The 23,546-nt window shown below is 39.0% G+C and overlaps 1 protein-coding gene across 13 annotated transcripts in view; it reads right to left on the bottom strand.

The window, feature by feature from the left end:
• The window catches only part of aopep (aminopeptidase O (putative)), a 275,804-nt gene that overhangs the window by 208,433 nt on the left and 43,825 nt on the right, over positions 1 to 23,546 (bottom strand). For 12 of the 13 annotated variants that reach the window (XR_010003430.1, XM_062972069.1, XM_062972067.1 and 9 more), the window contains one exon: positions 20,952 to 21,200. The exons of the other annotated variant lie outside the window; for it this stretch is intronic. Coding sequence is in view for 11 of the 12 variants with exons in the window: in XM_062972069.1 (XP_062828139.1) it covers positions 20,952 to 21,200 (249 nt within the window). In the remaining variant the exon portion in view is untranslated. The remainder of the gene's footprint in view (positions 1 to 20,951; positions 21,201 to 23,546) is intronic. 13 annotated transcript variants of the gene reach the window in all.

The following is a 23,546-nucleotide window of genomic DNA, read 5'->3' as shown; positions in this document are numbered from 1 at the left end:
GGAGCATAACTTCCCTGGATCTAGACGCTATTCCCCTATTGATGCAGGCCAGAATCCCATTGGCTTTTTTAGCAGCCGCATCACATTGTTGGCTCATGTTTAACTTGTTGTCCACGAGGACTCCAAGGTCTTTTTCGCACACACTGCTGTCAAGCCAGGCGTCCCCCATTCTGTATCTTTGATTTCCATTTTTTCTGCCGAAGTGAAGTATCTTGCATTTGTCCCTGTTGAACTTCATTTTGTTAGTTTTGGCCCATCTCTCTAGTCTGTCAAGATCGTTTTGAATTCTGCTCCTGTCTTCTGGAGTGTTAGCTATCCCTCCCAGTTTTGTGTCGTCTGCAAACTTGATGATCGTGCCTTCTAACCCTTCGTCTAAGTCGTTAATAAAGATGTTGAACAGAACCGGGCCCAGGACGGAGCCCTGCGGCACTCCACTTGTCACTTCTTTCCATGATGAAGACGACGCATTGGTGAGCACCCTTTGGGTTCGTTCGCTTAGCCAATTACAGATCCACCTAACCGTAGTTTTGTCTAGCCCACATTTTACTAGTTTGTTTGCCAGAAGGTCGTGGGGGACTTTGTCGAAGGCCTTACTGAAATCCAGGTACGCTACATCCACAGCATTCCCTGTATCGACCCAACTCGTAACTCTATCGAAAAAAGAGATCAGATTAGTCTGGCATGACTTGTTTTTGGTAAATCCGTGTTGACTATTAGCAATGACCGCATTTGTTTCTAAGTGTTCGCAGACCACTTCCTTAATGATCTTTTCCAGAATTTTGCCTGGTATTGATGTGAGGCTGACCGGACGGTAATTGTTTGGGTCGTTCTTTTTTCCCTTCTTGAAGATAGGGACCACATTCGCCCTCCTCCAATCTGCTGGGACTTCTCCCGTTCTCCAAGAACTCTCGAAGATAATTGCCAGTGGTTCTGAAATAACTTCCGCTAGTTCCTTCAGTACTCTTGGGTGTAGCTGATCTGGCCCTGGGGACTTGAATTCGTTTAGAGAGGCCAAGTGTTCCTGGACAACTTGTTTCCCTATTTGGAGTTGGATTTCCCCCAATCCTTCGTCCATTCCGTGTTGCTGAGGTTGAAGATGGCTTTCTTTTTCTGAGAAGACCGAGGCAAAGAAGGCATTAAGTAGTTCTGCCTTTTCCCTGTCCCCTGTCGCCATCACCCCATCTTCTCCTTGCAATGGCCCTATCGCCTCCTTTTTCTTCCTTTTTCTACCAACGTAAGCAAAAAAGCCTTTTTTGTTGTTTTTTATGTCCCTGGCAAGCCTGAGCTCATTTTGCGCTTTAGCCTTGCGAACCTTTTCCCTACAGGTGTTGGCTATACGTTTGAATTCTTCTTTGGTGATTTCTCCCCTTTTCCACTTCTTGTGCATGTCACTTTTGAGCTTTAGCTCAGTTAGAAGTTCTTTGGACATCCATTCTGGCTTCTTTGCACTTGTCTTATTTTTCTTCTTTGTTGGCACTGTTTGCATTTGCGCCTTGAGTATTTCACTTTTGAAAAACTCCCATCCATCCTTAACTCCCTTGTTTTTTAATATCGGCGTCCATGGAATGCCGCTCAGTAATTCCTTCATTTTTTGGAAGTCAGCTCTCTTAAAGTCCAGAATGCGTGTTTGACTTGTCTTAGTTTCAGCATTCCTTTGTATTGCAAACTGCAGGAGCACATGGTCACTTGCCCCTAAGGATCCAACCACTTCAACTGTATTGATCAGGTCTTCCACATTTGTTAAGATTAGATCAAGAGTTGCTGATCCCCTTGTTGCCTCTTCTACCTTCTGGACCATAAAATTATCTGCAAGGCAAGTGAGGAATTTGTTGGACTTTGTACTCTTGGCTGAGTTTGTTTTCCAGCAGATATCGGGATAATTGAAATCGCCCATGACTACTATATCTCTTCTCTGTGCCTGTTTGGTCAGCTGTTGACAGAAGGCTTCATCAAGTCCTTCATCCTGACTCGGAGGTCTGTAGTAGACACCCACGACAAGATCTTTTTGAGTCCCGGTTCCCTTGATTCTTATCCAGATGCTTTCAAGCTGGTTTCCCGGATTACAGTCTTGCATTTCTTCTGCAACGTAACTGTTTTTGACATATAAAGCTACTCCCCCTCCTCTCCCCTTTGTTCTATTTCTGTGAAAGAGGTTATAGCCCTCAATGGTTAAATTCCAGTGATGGGAGTCATCCCACCAGGTTTCAGTGATGCCTATGACATCGTATGTGTGGTGCTGTGCTAGGAGTTGGAGTTCGTCTTGCTTATTTCCCATGCTCTGAGCATTAGTGTAAAGACACCAAGCTTCTCTTGGATGGGAGCTCTACAAACTGGTAGTATTTATTTATTTATTTATTTATTATGCCCCGAAGGGGACTCAGGGCGGATCACAATGTACATATACATGGCAAACATTCAATGCCATTAGACATACAGGCAGAGACAGAAACAAAGACACAGGCTATTTAACATTTTCCAGCTTCCAGCTTCATCAGGGTATGCTTAATTCTGGTCACAGGGGGAGCTGTTGCTTCGTCATCCACTGTGACACTGAGTCCTTGATGGATTACTTCCTCATTCCTTTCCACATGCTGCTGGATGATTTTTATGGTGTTGTAAATTAGTTAAATTAGCCTCCCCACATAAGTGGTACCTACATTTCCTACTTGATAGATGCAACTATCTTTTTGGTTGCTTAGGTCAACAACGAGCTGGGCTATTTTAATGGTTGGGCACTCAATCTGACTTGGGCTGGCTTCGAACTCATGACTTCTTGGTCAGTAGTGATTTATTGCAGCTGGTTACTAACCAGCTGCGCCACAACCCGGCAGTAACTACTGTTCACAACTACTGAAGAACTTTTATTTATTGTGTAATGTATATTAGCACAAGCTTCAGCCGTGTTAATGCAGAAGTAGTGCCAAAGTGGGAAATGGTGGGATGGGTGACCTCTTGCTCATCCAGTTTCTATGAGACAAAGGAGGAAAAGAGCATCTCTGTAGTCTCCAGGCTGTGGTTGCTGGAGAACTCATACAGAGCCTCTCATCATGGACTCCATTATAAGTGCTTTTGCGAGGCCTGGAACCCCAAAATCCAAAATACTACAGAATCAAAAATAACCCATGTGGATGGCTGAGATAGTGACTCCTTTGCTTTCTAATGTTTCAATGTTTGTTTCATGCCCTAAATTATTGTAAACATTGTATAAGAGCTACATTCAAGCTATATATATATAAGATGTATATGAAACATAAATGAATTTTATGTTTTCACTTGGCCCCCATCTCCAAGATATCTCATTATGAATGTATAAGCAAATACAGGTATTCTAAAATCTGAAGGGGGAAAAAATTCAAAAACACTTCTGGTCCCAAGCATTTCTGATAAGGGTTACTCAATCTATAGTAGGAAATCTATGTTTATGTCCTGACACAAACATGTACATGTCTGCCAAAAATAGCACTAGAAAAAGTAATGATAAAAATAGAAGACAAAAAGTCTATATTTTTAATGGTAGTAGAAAGGTATCAAATGATAGATTTACAAATTCTTACCTTATTTACACAAATGCATGTTTATAAATTCTCTACATATGCATCAAATACATAAAATTTACAAATCAATGTCTCTGATATATTCAATAAATTGTTTCTTGATAAAGACATATTATTTCAACAGCATTTTAATGGATCTCAAATGTTTACTTACCCTTGGAAATATGTGTTAACATTGTGTGTGCTGAGACCCAGGACTGAACTAAATAGCTTTAACAAATGTAAATATACAATAAAGTATAAACATTTTAAAGCTTAAAATGACCCAATCTAAACAAATCCTATATGTTAGCAGCCCTGCTAAGAATCTTTTGGCCATATTTTGTATCCATTTACTACAGATATAAATCAAGAATGATTCCACTGACATCCGTCTAGTTGATTTATATTTACAGCACTATAGTTTAAAATAATGTTAACAGTGGAAATGAGGAAGCTTCTTTGTGAATGGTAAAAGTTATTATTTTATTTAGCCATAGTTCTTTGTACATTTTATCATTATGATTTGCAGCACTGAAAGGAATCTGGAATCTGCATGGCTCCCTTTATTAGAATCAAAGAAGAACCCATTCTAGAGAGTCAAGGAGTGCATCTGATCACTTGCTCAGGACATAAGACCCTACAGTGCAGAACTACCAAGTTCATGGTGCAGCTGTAAAAAGGGATACAGACAAGTGTGTCCAGAAGCTATTTTGACAATACCCCAATCAAGATAACTGTGTCCATATATGTGTCTTTCATATAAAGAAATGTTTAAATCAATCTGGCTCAAGAAAACGAAGGTTTAGCTGAGGAGGCCTCTCTATAGTCAACTTTGTGAACCATATTGGAAAGGAAATGAGAGATGTGACTCAGTGTAAAACAAGAATTAAAGATTCAATTGTATGCTGATCTGGGTTGTTGTGAGTTTTTTGGGCTGTATGGCCATGTTCCAGAAGCATTCTCTCCTGATGTTTCACCTACATCTATGGCAGGCATCCTCAGAGGTTGTGAGGTATATTGGAAAACTAAGCAAGGGATATATTTGTGGAAGGTCCAGAGTGGGAGAAAGAACTCTTGTCTGTTGGAGGCCAATGTGACTGTTGTAATTGATTAGCATTAATGGCCATGCCAGCTTCATTGCCTGGCTTCTTACTGCCTGGGGGAATCCTTTGTTCAGAGGTGTTAGCTGCCCCTGATCTATTCATGTCTGGAATTCCTCTGTTTTCAGGATGTTGTTCTTTATTTACTGTTCTGATTTTAGAGGGTTTTTAAAATACTGTTACCCAGATTTTGTTCATTCATGGTTTCCTCCTTTCTGTTGAAATTGTCCACATGCTTGTGGATTTCAATGGCTTCTCTGTATAGTTTGAAATGATAGTTGTTAGAGAGGTCCAGCATTTCTGTTTTCTCAAGTAATGTGCTGTGTCCAGGTTGGTTCATCAAGTGCCCTGCCATGGCTGACTTCTCTGGTTGAGTGAGTCTGCAGTGCCTTTCATGTTTCTTGAATAGAGTTTGGGCAATGCTGCATCTGATGGTCCCTATGTAGACTTGTCCACAGCTGCATGGTATACGATAGACTCCTGCAGAGGTGAGAGGATCCCTCTTGTCCTTCGCTGAATGTAGCATTTGTTGGATTTTCTTAGTGGGTCTGTAGATAGTTTGTAGGTTGTATTTCTTCATCAGCTTACCTATGCGGTCAGTGGTTCCCTTGATGTATGGTAAGAACACTTTTCCTCTGAGTGGATCTTTGTCTTTACTCTCACAGCTTGTTCTTGGCCTTGCAGCTCTTCTGATGTCTGTGGTAGAGTATCCATTGGCCTGTAGAGCCCAGTTCAGATGGTTTAGTTCACCTTGGAGGTGGTGGGGTTCGCAGATTCTTTGTGCACGGTCTGTCAGGGCTTTGTAAACTGTGTGGCCCGATTGTTGATTAGGTTTGTGGATTATTAGAAAATCTAGAAATTGCAGTTTTACTTCATTTTCTTTTTATGCTGGCCTGTATGCTGATCTGTTTTAGTGAACCTACCCAACAACTCAATTAACTACCATCCCCAAGGCTGTCATACTCATTACATTATTGAATGTAAGTGAATATTCCAAAGATAATCATCCCCCCCTCCTCCTCCTCCTTCCCAAGGATCTTAATTCACAAATGTACCAATTTCTGGGTTATAGTAACATCATAATGCATGAGCATTCCAGATAGGAACACCAGTGATTGCAGGAACACAAGAACATATAATTAAACTGATTAGCTCTTGACAGCTGATATTCAGAAATAATACTAGGTGCCTAAGCCAAGTTGACCCTTTCATGCAAATCCTTTGAAGTGATGGTCAGGAACACATGTGGAACTTCTTTCCAAAAGGTACCAAATCCGTCTGAATAAATATTACATGAATCTAAAAAGACATGCTGAGGATATACATTCTTTCACTATAAAATACAATTTGATACATTTTGATAGTTCTGATCTATGCATAACATTCTACTGCTACAGGATAGGTGGTATCCTGGCACACAAAGGAATAGGATTCAAGGCAACTATATTTTAATTTGTTATGATTATAAATCAGAACATTTCTAAACCTATCCCTATCCCTTGAGATACTGAGGCACAATATGCACCTTGTTAAGATCAGTTAAATCATGAATCTATATATATAAAAGAGTGATGGCATCACGGCAATTCACAAAACAACAAAAGTACAGGCCCCCCAACCTCAAAATTTGACAACACAACTCATCATCCACGCCTCAAGGTTGATACAACAAAAAGAAAAGAAAAATAAAGTCCTAATTAGAGGGAGAGCAATAATTTTTTTTATCCAATTGCTGCCAGTTTAGAGGGCTAATCTCTGCCCACTTGGTTGCCTAGCAACCAAGGGACAGCCAGGTTTCAGTTAGGGGACAGGCAGATTTAGGCTTCGCTTAGGCTTCTTCCACAGATTATCTAATTTGCACTGGATTATATGGCAGTGTAGACTCAAGACCCTTCAACACAGCTATATAACCCATTTATAATCTTATATTATCTGCTTTGCACTGGATTATCTTGATTCCACACTGCCATATAATCCACTTCAGTATGCATTTTATACAGCTGTGAAGAAGGGGCCTCATATAATCCAGTTCTAAGCAGATAATTTAAGATTATCAATATACAGTAGAGTCTCACTTATCCAACGTAAACAGGCCGGCAGGATAAGTGAGTATGTTGGATAATAAGAAGGGATTCAGGAAAAGCCAATTAAACATCAAATTAGGTAATCGTTATACAAATTAAGCACCAAAACATCATATTATACAACAAATTTGACAGAAAAAGTAGTTCCATGCGCAGTAATGCTATGTAGTATTTACAGTAGAGTCTCACTTATCCAACACTCGCTTATCCAACGTTCTGGATTATCCAACACATTTTTGTAGTCAATGCTTTCAATATATCGTGATATTTTGGTGCTAAATTCATAAATACAGTAATTACTATATAGCATTACTGTGTACTGAACTACTTTTCTGATAAATTTGTTGTCTAACATGATGTTTTGGTGCTTAATTTGTAAAATCATAACTTAATTTGATGTTTAATAGGGTTATCCTTAATTCCTCATTATCCAACATATTCGCTTATCCAACGTTCTGCCGGCCCGTTTATGTTGGATAAGTGAGACTCTACTGTACTGTATTTACAAATTTACCACTAAAATATCACAATGAATTTAAAACACTGACTACAAAAACATTGATTATGAAAAGGCAGACTGCGTTGGATAATCCAGAACATTGTATAAGCGAATGTTGGATAAGTGAGATTCTTCTTTAATATGAAATAATTACTGGGATAGAATAATGCAGAACAATATAATCTCTAAAACCAGGACAGTAAATAAACAGGGGAATTCCACACAGGAAACAATCAGGGCCAGCTAACACCTCCCAACAAAGTATTCCCATCATCAAAGTCTGGCAAATCCTGTTTTCTCAGGGCCACAGACAGTAGAAGCACATAAAATATCGCAAACAACACCACTCTGAAAACAAGGGAATTCCAGACAGGAAACAATCAGGGCCAGCTAACACCTCCCAACAAAAAATTCACTCAGAGAGGAAACAGCCAGGCTTTAAAGCTGCAAGGCCATTACATCCTAATCATTTTTCCTAATTGCAGCATTCATACTTGCCTCCAACAAACAAAAAAAACCAATCAGAAATATTGTATATTCACCACCTTTAGGAAATAATATCCCCTGATGGCGCAGCGTGTTAAAGCGCTGAGCTGCTGAACTTCTGGACCGAAAGGCCACAGGTTTGAATTGGGGGAGCGGAAAGAGCCCCCACTGTTAGCCCCAGCTTCTGCCAACCCAGAAGTTCAAAAACATGCAAATGTGAGTGCATCAATAGGTACTGCTCCGGCAGGAAGGTAACACCGCTCCATGTAGTCATCCCACATGACCTTGGAGGAGTCTATGGACAACGCCGGCTCTTCGGCTTAGAAATGGAGATGAGCACCAACCTCCAGAGTAAGACACGACTGGACTTAATGTCTGGGGAAAACCTTTACCCTTGACCTTAACTACCACCAATTCCTCAATACTTTATTTCCCATACCACCATACTTCGCCACAGCAACGCGTGGCCGGGCACAGCTAGTATGTTATAAGATGCAAACCTAATCAAAACAAAGCCACAAAACCATAAAAGACTGAGTGAGCTACTTTTGAAATCACCCAGCAAATGAAAAGGCTGAAACAAATGCAACTTTGGCACCAGTTAGAACTCCATGAGGCAGGTATTCCATAATTATGCTGTGCACTAATATAATTCTGAAAGAGTTTGGATGGGATTAATATTAATTTAAGTATTATTATAATGAGGACTTTGCCAAGACTGTGGGAAATTCTTACCAGACTTTGGAAAAGTCTTCCAATGTTTGGCAAAATTCTATCTAAAGATTATCTAAGCTTTCTTGGCAGATGCTTGCAGACTGGTGAACTCCCTTCCTAGGGAAGTCTGGGATGGCCAGATGCCTATTCGCTTGCCAGTATGCAAAGATTATGATTTAATTCAGGTGGGGCTTTTGGTGATTGAGGAAGAAGTGTATAATAGATGAATGTTCTGCTTTGCTTACTGGCATTCTTTTACATTGCTTTTAACTAAAATGTATTTAAATTGTATTATTTTAAGATTCTGTTGCAATATTTTAACTTTTTTTGAAATCCCTAGCTTTTGGGGTTAGTTTTATCATAAACTGCCACCGGTTCCAGGTCTGGGAGGAAGGCAGCACAAAGCATAATAAAGACTTCAGACTTCTATGTGCATTATCTGATCATAGGGCTTTATCACACCAAGCTGCTATTTTGTTTGAAGGGCCAGCATTTGAACTGGAGACCATCAGTGCCGAGTAGCTTCCTCAGCTGAGCTTGGAAAAAGAGCTTATGGAAGAAGCTACCACTTCTCAGCCTTCAAAATAAATATAAGCAAGCTCCTGTTTAGGCAACATCTGAGAAGGTAACACATAAGGTGCTAAAGTGTGGCATCTTGTTGCTGGCAGTAACTTCAGCATTTGGAACTGTGGCCTTGGCTGTTAGTGATCTCTAGACTGAGGACCATATTTTTAGACTCTGGCATTTGGACCTGTGGATAAGCTCTTGACTCTTGACTCTAGACTCTGTTGGAATCAGATTTGGAACTTGAAATGGACTATTGGCTTCCCTGGGTGTTATTCCCTGCTGCCGGAACCAGCATGGTGTCCTGAGTTGGTTTAAACCACTGATTTTAAAGTTAATATAACTGATTTTAATGTTTAATGTTTTTAATGTTTGTGTATATTTATAATTATTCCATGTCCTGGCATGGAATGATTGCCGTATATATGTTGTGCTCTGCCCAGAGTCCTCTTCAGGGTGAGAAGGGTGGAATATAAATATTTTAAATGAATAAATAAATAAATAAATAATTGTGGTGCCTTGGATGGATTCTATGGCTTGGACTATTTTGATAACTTCCTGTTGGTTTAAGCTTTTGGCACTGTGATTCCTTAATTTTTTATTAGTGTAATTTTGAAATTTCAGCATGAAAAACAAAAAAAAGACATACATACTTACTTATGCCTTTGTTTTGTTTCTGTGTGTATGTATGTGTGTGGAAAATAGTCTGCTTGGGAATTGTGAGACGGGGAAGCAGAGGAGCAGAATCTTGCCAACTGACATCACATTGCTGTCCACATGCCAGTAAAGAAGTGGAAGGGGCCAATCCTACTAAAGTAGGTGACAGGAATGTTGCAGGATTGGAACATTTTATCTGTCAACAATGAGGGATGGGAGAATCATGGGGTAGGAGAAGCAAACCAGTAGCTCGATATGAATGGCTGCAATGCCAGTTTGCCCGTGTTGTGTGATAAAGTCCTCAGTTTGTGGGCAGAAGCTCTATGGCCACCTTTTCTGATTATCACTTTACTTTTTGTTTAAAGTATAAGCACTTCCAGAATTATAGAAAGGTGCTAGCACAGTCATGGACTCCCCAGCCATTTTGTTACAAGGTTGCAAAATCAAGTAGGTGGAAAGTTTTTAAAAATGTTTTTTTATTATTATTTTCAGAATAATTTTAAATAATGCTACATAAAATTATACAAACATTCAGAAAATTTTCCATTGGTAACACATGTTTACATTGTTCCCACTCTTTCTTCCTCCCCTCCTCTCCCCAGGAATAGTTCACAAATTTTGCTGTATTTATTACGATTGTTCAATCATGTGGATAATCTTGTTTATTTCCTTATATTTATTTCCCCCTTTATTCTGTAAATTAAGTCTTTCCATTTTGCCTCCTATGACTATCTGATTTGCCCATTCTGTAGTAACTTTCCCTTTTGCTAATGTAGTCTTGGACAAGGTAGTTCGCTAAATATTCATTTATATCATGTTTTAATGTATAAATGTATAGGTTAGTGGAAAGTTTCCAAAGGCATGGCAAGATGATGGCACTTGTTAAGGAGGAGTTTAGATATATCTCTTTCATGATTAATGTATTGTGGTTTGTATTTATAACATGCAATGAGAAAATGCAATTTTCTCAGTGACATTAAACTGACATCTTGGTACTAGAGTTCATTTAGTGTGGAAGAGACAGTGAGGAAAGCTGAAATTCCAAGAATCTCAAATTTGCTGCAGATTATTTTAGACATCTGTCACTTGTCAGATTAAAGAAAGGCGATATCTTTAACTATAGAAAAAAGCAAACGCCTAGTGGACTACCAACCCAAACAATAAACTAATGATCATACCTTTATAATGGAAAATGCTGATCCTCAGCCAAAAACATGATCCAATGTTAAAAGATTTCCACCATCTCCCATAGGAGCCGTGGTGGCGCAATGGGTTAAACTCTGAACTGTTGACCTGAAGGTTGGGTTACTGACCTGAAGGTTACCGGTTCGAATCCGCGAGACAAGGTGAGCTCCCATCTGTCAGCTCTAGTTTGCGGGGACAAGAGAAGCCTCCCAGGAACACATCAGGGTGTGCCCTGAGCAACATCTATGTTGATGATCAATTCTCTCACACCAGAAGCGATTTGCAGTATGTTCTCAAGTCGCTTCTGACACAATTAAAAAACCCATCCCCATAAACTGGAAAACAGTTTCACATGCTATTTGAGTAACCATCATCATGCCGTTTGCTTTGAATACTGCCCTATGCTTGCCAATACTAGACTGATGCCAATCAAGTAGCCCTTGAGTTTTTTCATAATTCTCAATAGCCAAAGTGTTGTTCTCTTTATTCTCTGAGCCACGGAATCCTCTGTATTCTTTGTGCATATAACTACTCCATTCATCTATAACATTTAAGAGTTATGCCACTAATTAGGAACATATATAACCAGTAGCAAGTGTTTTTGAGGGCACCCAATTCCTTAAATCTTTGCATGTGTCCATCACCTAAACTGCTATTTTATACCTGGACCCAGCTGGTAAATCTCAAGGTGCTAGTAAAACACAAAGTACATTCTGCAAATCTGCTCATCTCTGTAATGGGGTTATTTGTATGATTCTCAGATAAGCAGATGGAGGGTTAAGATTAGTAGATTGCACAGGTTTCAGTACCGATGCTCAAAAATTCTAGAGGCTGTTTCAATATATTGGATTAGGAAATGAGAAAACCGTGGGTTGCTTGCTCCTTATTTGATGTTCAAAAACAAGAAAGCTTGTTCCTTCTATTAACTAGGTTTAGCTGAAATGTGTTTGTGAACCTGTACATTTTGTTCCCTTTCTGAAAAAAAGATGTGGTAAAAGATGAAGTGCTAGAAATCTTTTGATAAAAATCTGCAATTTACTTAGAAGCATCTCTACAATGATTTTACAATTGAGTTTAATCCTAGCACTCTCATTTTTACTACATCATCTTTCTTTTACTTCCCCCAGAAGGTAATTACTGTGTTCTACCCTGTGATAGACTTCTGCTCCGAAAACATCTGTTACACATTTATAGGCTAAGTGATTCAACATGCTGGTAAGGAAATATTGTGTGTTTGATGTACTCTAAATCTTGTCTTGATCCCCAATTGACAACCGAGTGGAGGGCCATTACCACAGAGGTAGCAATTTGACTTTAGCTAAATTTAGCTAAGAGGCAGACATTATTGTCATAATAAAGAATTGCTATGTTCATGTAGATAACATGAAGAGACATGACTCAAGTTATCATACAGAGTAAATGTTCACTGCAATTGCACCTAACCCAGCTTCTAAACCTAAAAAAATGAGACTTCTACCCTACCGCTGTTATCCCAATGCTCTTGCTGTCCAAATGTGGAGCTGCTGGGCTTGTTAAGATGCATCAAACTTGGCACCAAGTATCAGACAAATAAAAGCTAGTCAACTAATCAACTGTTACTCGCACATTATAAAAACTTGCTTTACAATCCTGTCCTATACCAGCAAGGCAGCAAAAAATATAATTTTAAAAAGTAGGTAGTTTAGATATTCAAAGACCCTCTATGAAAGTACTCATGGATGACAGGCATTTAAGTAACAGCCCTCATCCTTTTTTGGTTTCAGGGCAGTGTACAAAAATGTGTATCACAGTGATTTGTAACAATAGGAGCCCCCGATGGCACAATGGATTAAAACCTTGTGCTGGCAGGACTGCTGACTGAAAGTTCAGTGGTTCGAATCCTGGGACTGGGGTGAGTTCCCATCTGTCAGCTCCAGCTTCCCGTGAGGGGACATGAGAGAAGCCTGCCACAGGATGGTAAAACATCCGGGCATCCCCTGCAGATGTCCTTGCAGATGGCCAATTCTCTCTCACCAGAAACGACTTACAACTTCTCAAGTAACTTCTGACACAAAAAAACTGTACCAATAAAAGAAAAGAGTAACACAATGAAAAGAAACCAATGATACCAAATTTGTGTAAATAGAAATCATGTCATCATGTGCTATAAAAATGTAACTTGAATGCCAAGTAGTTAAAGTGCAATTTAATCTTTCCTGCACTACCTAATACTCATTTTACATGGTTGAAAAATCGCAGAGTAGAATCCGGCATCCTTTCCTTGTTGATGGGACTGGAAGGGTTTGGGATGAGATGCTGCTGCTCCTCCAAGGACAGCCTTCTTGGGAAGAGAGAGGCTGAGCTAAAGGAGAGTGCCTTGATGCATCTAGACAGGTGGTAAGCCACCATTACAATGCTCCAGCAGTTAGTAGCTGCCAGAAAGGCCTGAAATGGGTGTTCCATATGTGGGGAATGGAAACTGGTTTGGAACCTACTGTTCATGTGGGATGGACCTGACGCCAGCAAGAGCATGGAAAAAAATACAAGAAGGTTACCCCTACCTCAACTCTCTGCTTTGATTTATATGAGCTTCAAGGACTCACAATGCATCAGTAAATCTGTAGTTCCACTCACCCCAGTCCCAATTAACACTCATCTCTGTGCTCACCCTTAAACATTCAAAAATGAAATGAAATATCTAAGGCAGAAAATAAAATCAAGGTGAGCAAAAATTATAGGCTATGATTGTAGGCAGAATGAGAAAAATTCATTTAATTGGTCACTTAGATCTAGCAAGAGATATACTTTAACACAAGAATGGGAATTGTGCTCCTCTGGATATTTTCAAACTGTAATTCCAATAATCCTTCACCATTGGTTATTCTGGTTAGGGTTGCTGGTCACAGTTGCCCATTCCTGATTAATCAGACCCTTCATATACTGCATTCAAATACGAATAGGGCAAGGAAGGGGAGATGGAAACTTCAACTCCACCAAAAAAAATAGTGTTTGAATTTAATTCCACCATGGCTTAAATATGTATAGAGAAAGCTGCAATATAAAAACAAGAACTATTAAAATATTGTCTGGAAAATTATGAAATGCACTGTATTTAGAGAAAGCAGAGAAAATGTTCCAGCACAGATCCTTCTTCTTCCCACCGCTTCACTCTTTGCCTATATTCTGTATCTTAAAGAAAAGATATCAGCAAGACTCATGCTACCTCTCTCCAAGTATACCAGGTAAAAAGCTGCAGGCAGTTCCTGCTGATGATAAGAATTTGCCGTTCATCATGCATGCCATCATCACCCTGACAGAAGATTATTTTAAAAACAGCTTTATAAAATGGTTTGGAAGCGTCAGCTGATGCAGAATGCAACAGCTTGCAACTAAATGATTCGGTCTGGGAGAATATTTTCAGCAGAACTCCAACCTCTGCACATCTCCCAATCCTTTCCCAGTCACATTTGAGTCCTCAGTTTAACCTACCATACCTAAACAACATAGGACACATAGAGGAGCTGTCTTTTCTCATTCATCTCATTATGACATCTGGGACAAGCCAAATGTAGAACTCAGGAAGAAGCCTAATTATTATTGGTCAGTCTAGCTCAGCATTATTTTCACAGACTGGCAATGGTTCTCTGGGGTTTCATGCAACAGTCCTTCCCGGTAATGTCTGAAGACACCAGTGGTTGAACCTAAGGCATTCAGATTAAAGCATATATAATATTTCATCACTGATCTTCAGCACTTCCCTTGCATATAGTTGTGAAGGGACTATTTTGCTTAGAAAGCACATTTATTTACTTATTATAAGCCACTGAAACAGGTAGGGTTGCATATGGCATTACAGTCTTCAAGACTTACACATCACCATATTTTATTTAACCTTTCACTCAATGCTTCCCTCATGAATTGTTCCCTAATCCTTCAAATCTGCCCAATACCTCTAATGTTAAAATCATCTAAAAGCTCCTCCTGTCTTTAGCTTTCTTAAATTTCACAGAAAGAGCAACTCCTCCTCATTCAAAAGATATCTAATGTCTTTCCTTATCTCCTCTTTTAATGCAGATTGTACACCAATATACAAATTCTCAATTGGTGTACAATCGGCATGAAGAGAGAAGTATGAAGAAAGATATTCCCAATGTGTAGATTCCCAAGTTGTGAACCATGCAAGAAGCATGAACAGCTAATGCACAAGCTACTCTGGTATCCCACTTCCACCACTGCTTTGCAGAATTTGAGGCTACCTTTAATTTAAGGCAATTATTGGAGTAGCTGAAGTATTAAACAGCTCACATTGGTTTGAACAGACATTATTAAATGCTTTGTATGCTAACAATTACACACTACGGAGCCAAAATAAGAACTTTAAGAGATGTCTCCAAGCAAACCTTTTCAAAATCTCAGCCAACATCTGAACCACACTGGAGTTAATGTCCTAACTAGATACTGGCTGAATTTTCAGTATGATTAATACAACAAAGGGCTTTTGTTTTGCTTCTTGTTGTACTGCTAACACATAATGATTGCTTTAAAAATAATGCTATTTAACCATTGATCTTTCCCTCATTATGGTATAACAAGGCTTCGGTTATCTCTCTGCTAGACTCTTACCACTAATCATGTATTTCTGTTGTTATGTGCCTTTAAGTCATTTCTGACCTATGGTGATCCTAAGGTGAATCTATCACAGAGATAATTTTTCAGAGAATGTTTGCCTTTGCCCTCCTCTGAGGTTAGGAGTGTGTGATTTACCCAAAGTCATCCAGTAGGTTTCCATGGCTGAGCAGTAATTTGAATCCTGGTCTAACAGTGTTCTAATGTAATGAACTATATAACACAATAGTGGTTCTACACATAAGTAGTACACAATATGTATATTAGAGCATCATATACATATAACATACACAGAAACAATACTCAGTCCTAAGGTATATGACTCAAAAGTATCTAACTCAGTATTATAAATCAAACAAAATGATATAAGTCTCTGTAGTCCTAAAAGGTTTGGATTGGCTAAAAGGCAAACTGATTCAGAGTCTCTGCAGTTCTGGAGGGATTCCTCAGGACTCCACAGGTTTTGGATCAATAGTGAAGCCAAGTAGACAGAGTCAATGCTGATGTAACTCCTGAGTAGGTGGTAATATATCCGTTCACACCGTTTACACGCCATTTACAACTGGTTCCCGGGTTTTATCCCAGTTTCGGTAACCCTTCTTCTGGTAAGCGGCAAAAGCTTTATTTCTTTATTGATGGCTCTGCATCAGGTATTCTTAATTCTTAACAGAAATAAAAATAAAAGGAAATTTGTCTAATGTTGTGCTCTTTATAACATATAAATCATCAATTGTATAGACCTTGTGAAAATAGACATGTCAAAGCACCCCAAGATATGCGGTATTCTAAGTTACAAACAAGGAATTATCTTTTTCCCAGATATAGTAGTAAACATATCTACTCACATGTTCGCAGTATCAATATGCTGCTGTGGATTTTGTGGTGCGAGCAGCCATTCATGGTCCCCTAGTGATTTAAATACCTGATTACAGGAAGCAGGTGAGGTCCAATTTGTCATTTAGACCATGAGGGGTCTAAATGACAAATAACCTGTGAACTGATATATTACCACCTACTCAGGAGTTACATCAGCATTGACTCTGTCTACTTGGCTTCACTATTGATCCAAAACCTGTGGAGTCCTGAGGAATCCCTCCAGAACTGCAGAGACTCTGAATCAGTTTGCCTTTTAGCCAATCCAAACCTTTTAGGACTGCAGAGACTTATATTCATTTTGTTTGATTTATAATACTGAGTTAGATACTTTTGAGTCATATACCTTAGGACTGAGTATTGTTTCTGTGTATGTTATATGTATATGATGCTCTAATATACATATTGTGTACTACTTATGTGTGGAACCACTATTGTGTTATATAGTTCATTACATTGTTTAGAATAGACATCTGTGTTTACCTAACAGTGTTCTAGTCAGGACTCAAACTACTACACAATCCTATTATATTGCTAACCATCACTAAAATAAATTATTCACAGGGATTAGCAAAACCTAAAGAATGGGTAAGTGGATACTTACCCATTCTTTACTAACCAAGACGACTTTCTCTTCTTATGACCAGCATGCTTCTTATAACCTTTAAGACCAGAAAAGACAAAGAGGGTAAACCCAAGACATTTTGCTATTAGGCAAAATGATACAAGCTCCCCTCTATTTATCTGGCAAAAGTGCACGCCAACCAAATCCAACCAAGTTTTTTCCAGAATTTTTTTTTTTTTGCCGGGGAGGGGGGGGTTGTACAGATGCCTCTCCCCATTCCAGTAATAAAATAGAAATTTAATAATCATCTGCTGCCCTTCTATGATCAAAATCTGGTGTTTGAGGTAGATGTTCCATTTGAGTGCCCTGCCAACCTAATAATCCCACATTAGCCCATCCGGGAAAACACATCATATCACAGCAACAGTATGGCCCTCCCTTTTTTCATTTTCTATCCCACTTTCATTTTCAAGACTAGGACCTCATCACACTGAGACCTGAATCCATGGATTCAAGACACAGCATGATGAACCTGTGGGGCAGCAGGGGGAAAACAATGTGCCACACCCCACATTGCCCACTGCACCCCTTACCTTATCGCCACCCGACTTCCGCCCATTCTTCTTTATGAAACACGGGAAGTCTCTTGTGTTCCCTGGGAAGCATGCTGCCAGGACACTTTGTTTAGAAGTTTTAGCACATAGAGTAGCCCCTGATAATCTTTCAAGGAGACGTATGATGATAGTAGGGTCTCCTGCTGAAAGGAACAGTGGTTTGTCATCCTGACAAGATGCCTCTCTGGGGCAAAAATCTATGATATAATAGAGAGAGCAACCTTCAAATTTCAAGTCAACTTAGTCAGTATGGCTTGTATTACTGTAGGATGTTTTAGCCCTATATCCCTGCCACAAGCAGTATTCCTACAAGGAAAATTAATTACATAAGTCTAAAAGAAGTAAGGAACTTTATCAAATGCCCAATACAACTGTGGAAACCTTGGGATTGTCAAATTGCCCATTTTAAATTGGTTACAGTATGCAACAAAGAATAGGCCCATGCAAAGATAAACCCCCTTAGGCTACATATGCATAGGAGGCCTTTGTGCTTCTGATAAAAATTATAATGCAGAACCAGAAAAAAGGGACTGATAATGGAAAGTGCAACTGCAGAATCTTGGTTTACCATCCTCTTCATTGGAAAAGAACCATTAGATAACAACTGTGCTCAGAGATAATCTAAAATGAGCCCACACCCACCCAAGATTCCCTTGAAGATCTAGAAGAAGGAGTGGTGCCTCCAATTGTTTTTTAAAAATAAGTAATCAGGATTTTCTTTCCATATAAAAGTCCACGGCAAATTAAAAACATGAGGTGATGATACACAGAAGGCACACAAGTAAGATTTCAAAGGAAGACTCCCCCCACTTGAAAAAGGCGTCGGCAGGTCTTGAAAGAAAATGTTGCTGAATCTGCAGCGGTGGTGGCTGGAAAATACAACCTCAAGCCTCTAATTAAGCTGTTCTGCAAAAGAAGTGCCATCATTTCTTCCTACCTCCGAAATGTGGGATAACCATTCTCCCTCAAATAAGAGACGGTACTCTGGCACATTAAAAATAAAGTAGCTACAAGGCTAATGAGGAACAGACTTGCCAATGTACATGGGTGTACACACACACACACACACACAATCTACAGATAATGACTGGAAATTTATGGCTGTTTCCTTCACTGGCAGACAGGAGTACAATAAGAATTCTCAGAACAGCAGACCTTTTGTGCGCACATGCTGCGCTGTTTATACTACAGCAAATAGGCAGCATGATTCAGAGCATATATACCTCTGCACTCCTTTATGCACCAAATGATACATAAAGTACTAAAACAGCTCTGGAAAACTGGGGTATGTTTGAAGCAATTCCATAGTTACAATAAAGACTGACAGTAATTTATCACACTACAAAAATCAAGCAGAAGGACACCTGTGTCTTTTAGTTTATCTTTCCTTTATACTTAGTCACGAAACAAAAACAAGTGAGCTGTGCTAAGAAACTGACTATGACCCAGTTTGCAGGTAAAAATAAAGCATAATTCCTCAGAAATCTGGTTTATTGGGAACAAATAATAGTGCTAATGTAGACCCTATCATTCCCTCTTGGCCCCTTGCCAGTGGGAACTGCTAAACAAATGTATGCGCAATTTTTTTCATGATCCATCTGAGCAAATTCTTTAATAATAAGCAAGAATCTGAAGTCAATAACAAATCAGGACTGAAATTATGGTTTATGATAACAGCAACAAATTTGATGTTAAACAAAGTACAAGTGGTGCTTTCCTGCTTTGTTTAGCAAGCAGGAATGGCTAAATGGTATGCAGCAACCTCACCGCAAATAAGCCAGAATTTTGGCATATCATTAGGTATCAATCAGCCCCATATCTGCACACTGGTAAGATGGGGCAAGTAATGTTACAAAATGCTGATTTTTTTCACCTTTCTCCTTGTAATAGGGAGTCAAACTACATGCTATGTTAAACATGTAGCATGCATTTTAAGATACAAGTTTTGTTTTACTCTAGAGCAGCCTTCTAGCCATCAATTACCATTCTCCCTCCATATGCTGTTTTTTAAGGGGAGGACTGCCACTGGCACTGGTGGTTGAAATTTGAAAAAACGAACAGAGAAATATTTAAATCTCTGCACACATTGGTTGTGATCCAGATAAAGACCACGTTTAGTTTAGTGCAGGGGTAGACAAAGTGAAGTTCTCTGGATGTTTTTAGACAGCAGCTCCCACAGTTTCTCACCATTAGCTATGCTGTCTGAGGCTGATTAGATTGTAGTCTCAACAACATCGGAAATGCACCATGTAGTTTGACCCTCAGGCTGAGATAGCTGAGATAGACATACCCACCCCAAATGTACTTATATAACAAGGAGTATTCAGATGCATCATTTTTCTTGAATTTAATGTTTTATTCCAGCTGTAATCACTTTGGTTTCACTAATGTATTCATTTCTGATATATTACTCACTCACACTGGAAATGAGTATTATTTTGTTTGAATAACCAATGTCTACTCCTGAATAAATGCCACATACAAAGTTTCCCCATCTCATAGACCGGTAAGTTACATAGACTTATTGTTTTCTACAACAGAAATAAACTTATTGATATCATTAATCTTCAAGTCTAATTGTTATTTTAGGTTTAAGCCCTAATAATTACTATATCTTGACCTTTATCCAGCCAATAATCACTGGAAAGGTATATTTTGTTCACCACACACTGCTAGGAATATTTTTTTCTAAAATATGCAGGGACTCTCAAGGGTGTTTTTTTCAGGATTTGCAGCAACCTTTCACATAACCCGAGACCACCACTATCCAGACTAGTATTAAAACCTCTTAATTGTCTTAATAAGTATGGAGACCCATATACATAAATATCCTCTCTGTCCTGTTATATCTCCTCTGGGAATGTCTATTTTGTTCTCCTTTTGCAGCATTCCATGAATAGCCCCTTTGTGCATGCAGCGCCCAAGAAACTTAGCTGCTGGACTATGTGAATCATTCTTATCATCCATTAAATAGAGATAGATTCCTCCAGAGTGCTCAGAATCAGAATTTGATCTCGTTCACTTGACAAGATTATCACCACTAGATTTCACCTCTTATATTTTAAGGTTTTCATTCTCAATCTTGTGTTTTATTTATGTTCCCATAAATCATACACCACACACCACATGACTGACACCAGTGACATCATTGATCAGTATCTCTGCTCTGCCATTGAGGGCACATTGTGATGGAAGAAATACTCAAAATCATTGTTACTTCCATTGCAGCTTAACAATGTATAGTACTGAAAAAAGGACCCATCTCTATCTTAACACAGTCATGATTTTTAAGAACAGCATGAAAATGATTTGAGTTTCCAAGTTCCAAATATAACTGCATCTCTCCAAGAACAGAAGATATGATATGCAGTCAGGATCTTAAAGAATGCCCTTCTGCACGGAGCACTGATCCACTAAAGGTTATTAAGAGAGGACAAGCATGCACAAAAAACTGGAAAAATATCCATACCTGGCCATTCCAAGACTGGAAAAGTTGGATGGGACAATCAAGACATCAAGGCGAGAAAATGGATGAGTGCCCAGTAGAGCATAAGATGCGGAAAGACACTGAGGAATCAATGGGAGGAGAATCTCTTCACAGGATTTCTGAAGGCATGGTGGAGCAAAGATACGATGAGGAATCATCACTTGAGAAGTGGCCGCAGGTTCTTGGAAACGACAGGGGTAAGGTACATGACCACAAGCCCCTTCTAACAACCTGATGGTGAAAAGCAATTAATAGATTTTTGATGTTTCTAACCAGCAAAGTTTCACCATTACGATTGGCCAAGTTATTTTGGTTTGATTGCAGCACTTCAGCATTTGGAATATAAATAAAATATAGTTCTTTTAATAATGGTGGAAAACTCAACACCATGGAGATACAAATGTCTGCAGACATCTCACTCTAGCAACAAGAATTTTGTTGGCATTTAACACCTAATTGATCGATATGTTTCTGCTAAGAAAGCACCCACATTTATTAGAGTATAAAGTACCATCTAACGTAATGCAGATCTCAATTTCAAAGGTGTAAATTACCAAAAAAGAATTTGCCCTCAATTGTAATGCATCCAACAGCACAGGAATAGCACATCAGGAAGGCAGGCAGCATGAATTAGGCGATTTGGGAAGCCACACCCCTCCATCTCGTCAGCCTTGCACAATTCCCAACTGACATCATTCATGAGGCCTTCAAAACCAAGGGAAGGTTTCTGAAAGTCTTGTGAATGAGGCCAATTGGGAACCGTATGGGACTGTGGCCGAGGCGGGGGGCGTGGAGGCAGAGATCCTAAGGGCCACACTGAAGGCAGGATCCATGACTAAGTGGTGCTCCTCCTCCTTCTCCGGGCACCACTGAACTCTGAGATCACCGCAAGCACCAGGAACAGATTCTTACATCCCTGCCTCCAGGGTTCCCAGGTCCTCCAGGTCTTTTCACGCAGGTGGATTTATTTGTGCAATTCTAACACACCATTGAATCTAATGTTAACCTCAAATTTGGCAATGTAATTTAGCCCAAAAAGGTGAGTGTTAGACTTGAATAAATATGGTATTTTCCCACCTAGTCCTGATACTTTCGTGCCATGTGGCATAAAACCTGACGCCCAGAGCAGCCAAGCAGCATATCTTATAATCACCTGGCTTTTTTCACTGTTCCAGAAGCCCAAAAACTGCAGGAAGAGGAAATCAGTACAACAGAAGTACAATGTTGATCAAGGACACATTCTGGCAACACTTTAATAGGATTTGCACTGAAATTAGTTCATCATGCAGAATGCCAACAATAATCCTACACTTTCCCCTTTTCTGTCTTCATCAGCTCTAATCATAGTATAGCACAACCACAGTTTAGAAAAATTCCTGAAATCCTCTAGCAATTAGTTTCAAAAAATATTTTTTCCAGTTAGGTTTTCTCTTAATCAGGATTTACAAATCCAGTTCAGATCATTTTTAAGATGAGAAATCTCATTGGTTTGATACAACAATAACTTTAAAGCAAAGCCATAGTCAACTTGAGAAGGGAGAGGAAGTCGGCAGGTCAATCTTGATTTCATAACCATGGTTAAAAGTACATCAACAGATATGTCTGCAGCAAGCATTATCTGTTTTTCATCTGTAGACTATATTTGACAATGAATTCGTAATGTGTGGAGATGTTCTTTCTGGTGCTTTTAATCTTAAATAGCACACAGTCAGGCCAAATTAAGAGTAATGTATTTTGAATTCCTTTGAACGAATCCTGCCATGAAATCAATTATCTGTTTCAGACTCAAAAAACACGCAACACAAATGCTTCACAACTGCAATATGTTTTGCTGTGGAACAATCTTGCTATAAATATGTGAACAAACAGGAACTATTAGAAACAGGATACTTCAAACAGCAGAATTGGAAAAAGCTAAGCAGATGGTAATATGGCTAGGAGAACATATCAGCACTTCTATATGAAGATAATTGAAAACAAAACAGAGTTAGAGTCTTGGAAGATGTACTGCTAAGGAGATATGAAAGAGATATAAAAATCACAAGGAAGAAACAGAAATAGCTGTCTAGCCAGTCTTATGATATAGAAGTATGAGGCACCCAATTACATTAATATATCAATCAACCAAACCCTTTAAAAGTGAACAGTTTATAAATGGTAACATCATGAACAATCTGAAATGTTAAAGCATGTCTTTCTCTGGATTTGGAAACGTGTTACTTAAAATAATTGCTTTGCCAGTGCTTTAGTTTAAGCTAAAATTAATACAAAAGTGGTAACCTGAAGAACTTTCTTAATCAGTCCCATTTTGTTCTTAATAATGCTAATAGAACATCTATAATTATTAAGTGTAGGGTTTCCAACAAAAACTTTTGAGTGACTTAAAAACAAATAAGATTATATCTGAGGAGGAAAAGGACAAATGAGCCTTGCATAAAGAATCCACTTTTCACATAGTTTAGCTAAAGCAAATTTATGTAGAAACTAATTGCATTATTCAAAGAACATTTTCTGCATAAGCAACACACCCTTGCCCATCCTCACCCATTGGACTGATCTCTTTTATATGATTTCCCT

The sequence above is a fragment of the Anolis carolinensis genome, chromosome 2 (assembly GCF_035594765.1).
Source record: "Anolis carolinensis isolate JA03-04 chromosome 2, rAnoCar3.1.pri, whole genome shotgun sequence".
In the NCBI taxonomy this organism is placed as follows: Eukaryota; Metazoa; Chordata; class Lepidosauria; order Squamata; family Dactyloidae; genus Anolis; species Anolis carolinensis.
This window is presented reverse-complemented; position numbering and strand designations above follow the sequence as displayed.